Consider the following 1,924-nt stretch of genomic DNA (forward strand, 5'->3'; position numbering starts at 1 on the left):
TAAATGCCAATTTCCAATCTTAGAATCAGCGCAATCTTGAAGACCCATCTCCATTATTGTGTTGTCAACAATACCATCTATCTCGTCTTTAGTCATTTTCCTAGGAAGCCTCAAGTGAGCCGAGTAAGTAATTGTTTCTCTGACTGTAAGGGTTCCCAAGAAAAAATCTTCTTGAGTAACGTAAGACTGAAATTTGAAGAAACATATACCAGGTAAGATGATAAACAATATTTAGCTGACCTTCCAATATTTGCTGTAAACAGATAGAAACAAAGCAAGACCTGAAGAAGTAACCCACGTTATTAGAGGTACTTCGAACTCCTTACAATATCTCTGCACTCTATGCTGCTTCTCTTGGCATTGATAAGGACTTTTCCACTCAATTTAACATTTGAAGAAAGTCTTCCTGTTTATGGGATCAAGAAAGAAAATCGGAACAGAATCATAACTCATGTATAGTTTGAACACGCAGAATTCCAATATCTACAAGTTGCAATATGTTCATTAACCATCCACAAATTATTTTCAAAAATATGTTCTTGAAGGTTGATGAGGAGAGACTTATACCAGCCAATGAGTCAAGTAGCGTGGATTTGCCGGACCCAGAAGGTCCCATGATAGCCATGATGTGGCCTGGTTCAGCATAACCACTAAGATCACTTAGCAATTTCCTCGTTGAACCACTCGTGATCATGCTAGGTAGCTCCACCGTGAGATTTTCCCATACCAAGCACATTGTTTTGTCTCCTTCAGTTTCTTCACTGCAATGTTAAACTTCCAACGTTTGCATCCACGCAATTCTTAATGACTTTCTATCCTCCAATAATTGACATCAATTAAACGCAATTAAAAGTGATTTGAACTATTCAACGAACATGCAGTGCTTTGTTCCCCAAAAGTTAACATTAAATAAAATAAAAATAAAAATTAGATTAGTGTTTTATTGTACATAAATTCATTATTACTCTTAAAAGTATATTTTTATCAAGGTTAGAAATCAACTCATCTCAACATTTCAATGATTGAGGGCTACGACTCTTATATATGTAAGAAACGGTTATAACAAAAAAAACTAATTGTAATTGCTGTAACTTTCTTTATCAGAAAACTCCTTTCATTTCTTTATTTTTCTCGTTATAGCTTGTAGGATTTACTTCTGAGGCTTGAAATCCAAGTAATCTTTCAATACCCTCTCCTAAGCTACTTACTGGTTTAACTCCAAGTTTCAATCTTAGTTGCTTGAATTTGTCTTTAGACAGAGCTTTTGTAAAAATATCTACAAGTTGTTCTTCACTTTTGCAAAATTGCATGTTGATCACTTTCTCTTACAGAACTTCCCTTATGAAATGATACTTCCTGTTTATGTGTCTAGTTTTTTGATGAAAAACTAGATTCTTGGCCATTGAAATTGTTGACATATTATCACAAAATAGAGGTGTTGCTTTAGCTTGCATTTTAACACAATCAAAATATTGATGTTTTCTTCTAAGTGCAGGAGTGTCGAAGTAATAAATAACCCGACAAGACCGAGGTCGACCTACAAGGAGGTTAACTATATAATAATAACAACAACAAGAATAATAATAATAAAAAGAAGAAGAAGAAGAAGTTAAAGAGGATTTTGAGATGTAAGATTAATATGAGGATTAAACAATAATAAAAAAAAAAAATCAAGGTTAGTGTATCTACTAATGGTATTTTAAATAAGTATAATATAAACTCTTTTTATTACTCAACTGGAAACCACACATAAAGGAGTTTCCAATTGGATGACTTGTCATTAATAGCTTATTATAAATTATTAACATGATCATATTGATTATCTTATTTAAGTAACACCAAACTTTTAAATATTGTCAGGAATTCATGATGCTAACTTATATTAACAACAAATCAAGTTCTTTTCATATCACAAGTGTAAGTT

At 32.4% G+C, this 1,924-nt stretch overlaps 1 protein-coding gene across 1 annotated transcript; it reads right to left on the reverse strand.

Moving 5' to 3' along the window:
• Positions 1–7: 7 nt before the first annotated feature.
• LOC105136077 (ABC transporter G family member 15-like) lies at positions 8–791 on the reverse strand (the record flags this gene model as incomplete). The annotated part of the gene is made up of 3 exons (XM_011041266.1): positions 568–791; positions 327–406; positions 8–186 (listed from the first exon to the last, which is right to left on the reverse strand). Coding segments are annotated over exons 1-3 (428 nt in total), but the record flags the coding sequence as incomplete, so codon positions are not given.
• Between the last annotated feature and the right edge of the window lie 1,133 nt (positions 792–1,924).

This window comes from Populus euphratica, unplaced genomic scaffold (assembly GCF_000495115.2).
Source record: "Populus euphratica unplaced genomic scaffold, PopEup_1.0 scaffold156.1, whole genome shotgun sequence".
Classification (NCBI taxonomy): Eukaryota; Viridiplantae; Streptophyta; class Magnoliopsida; order Malpighiales; family Salicaceae; genus Populus; species Populus euphratica.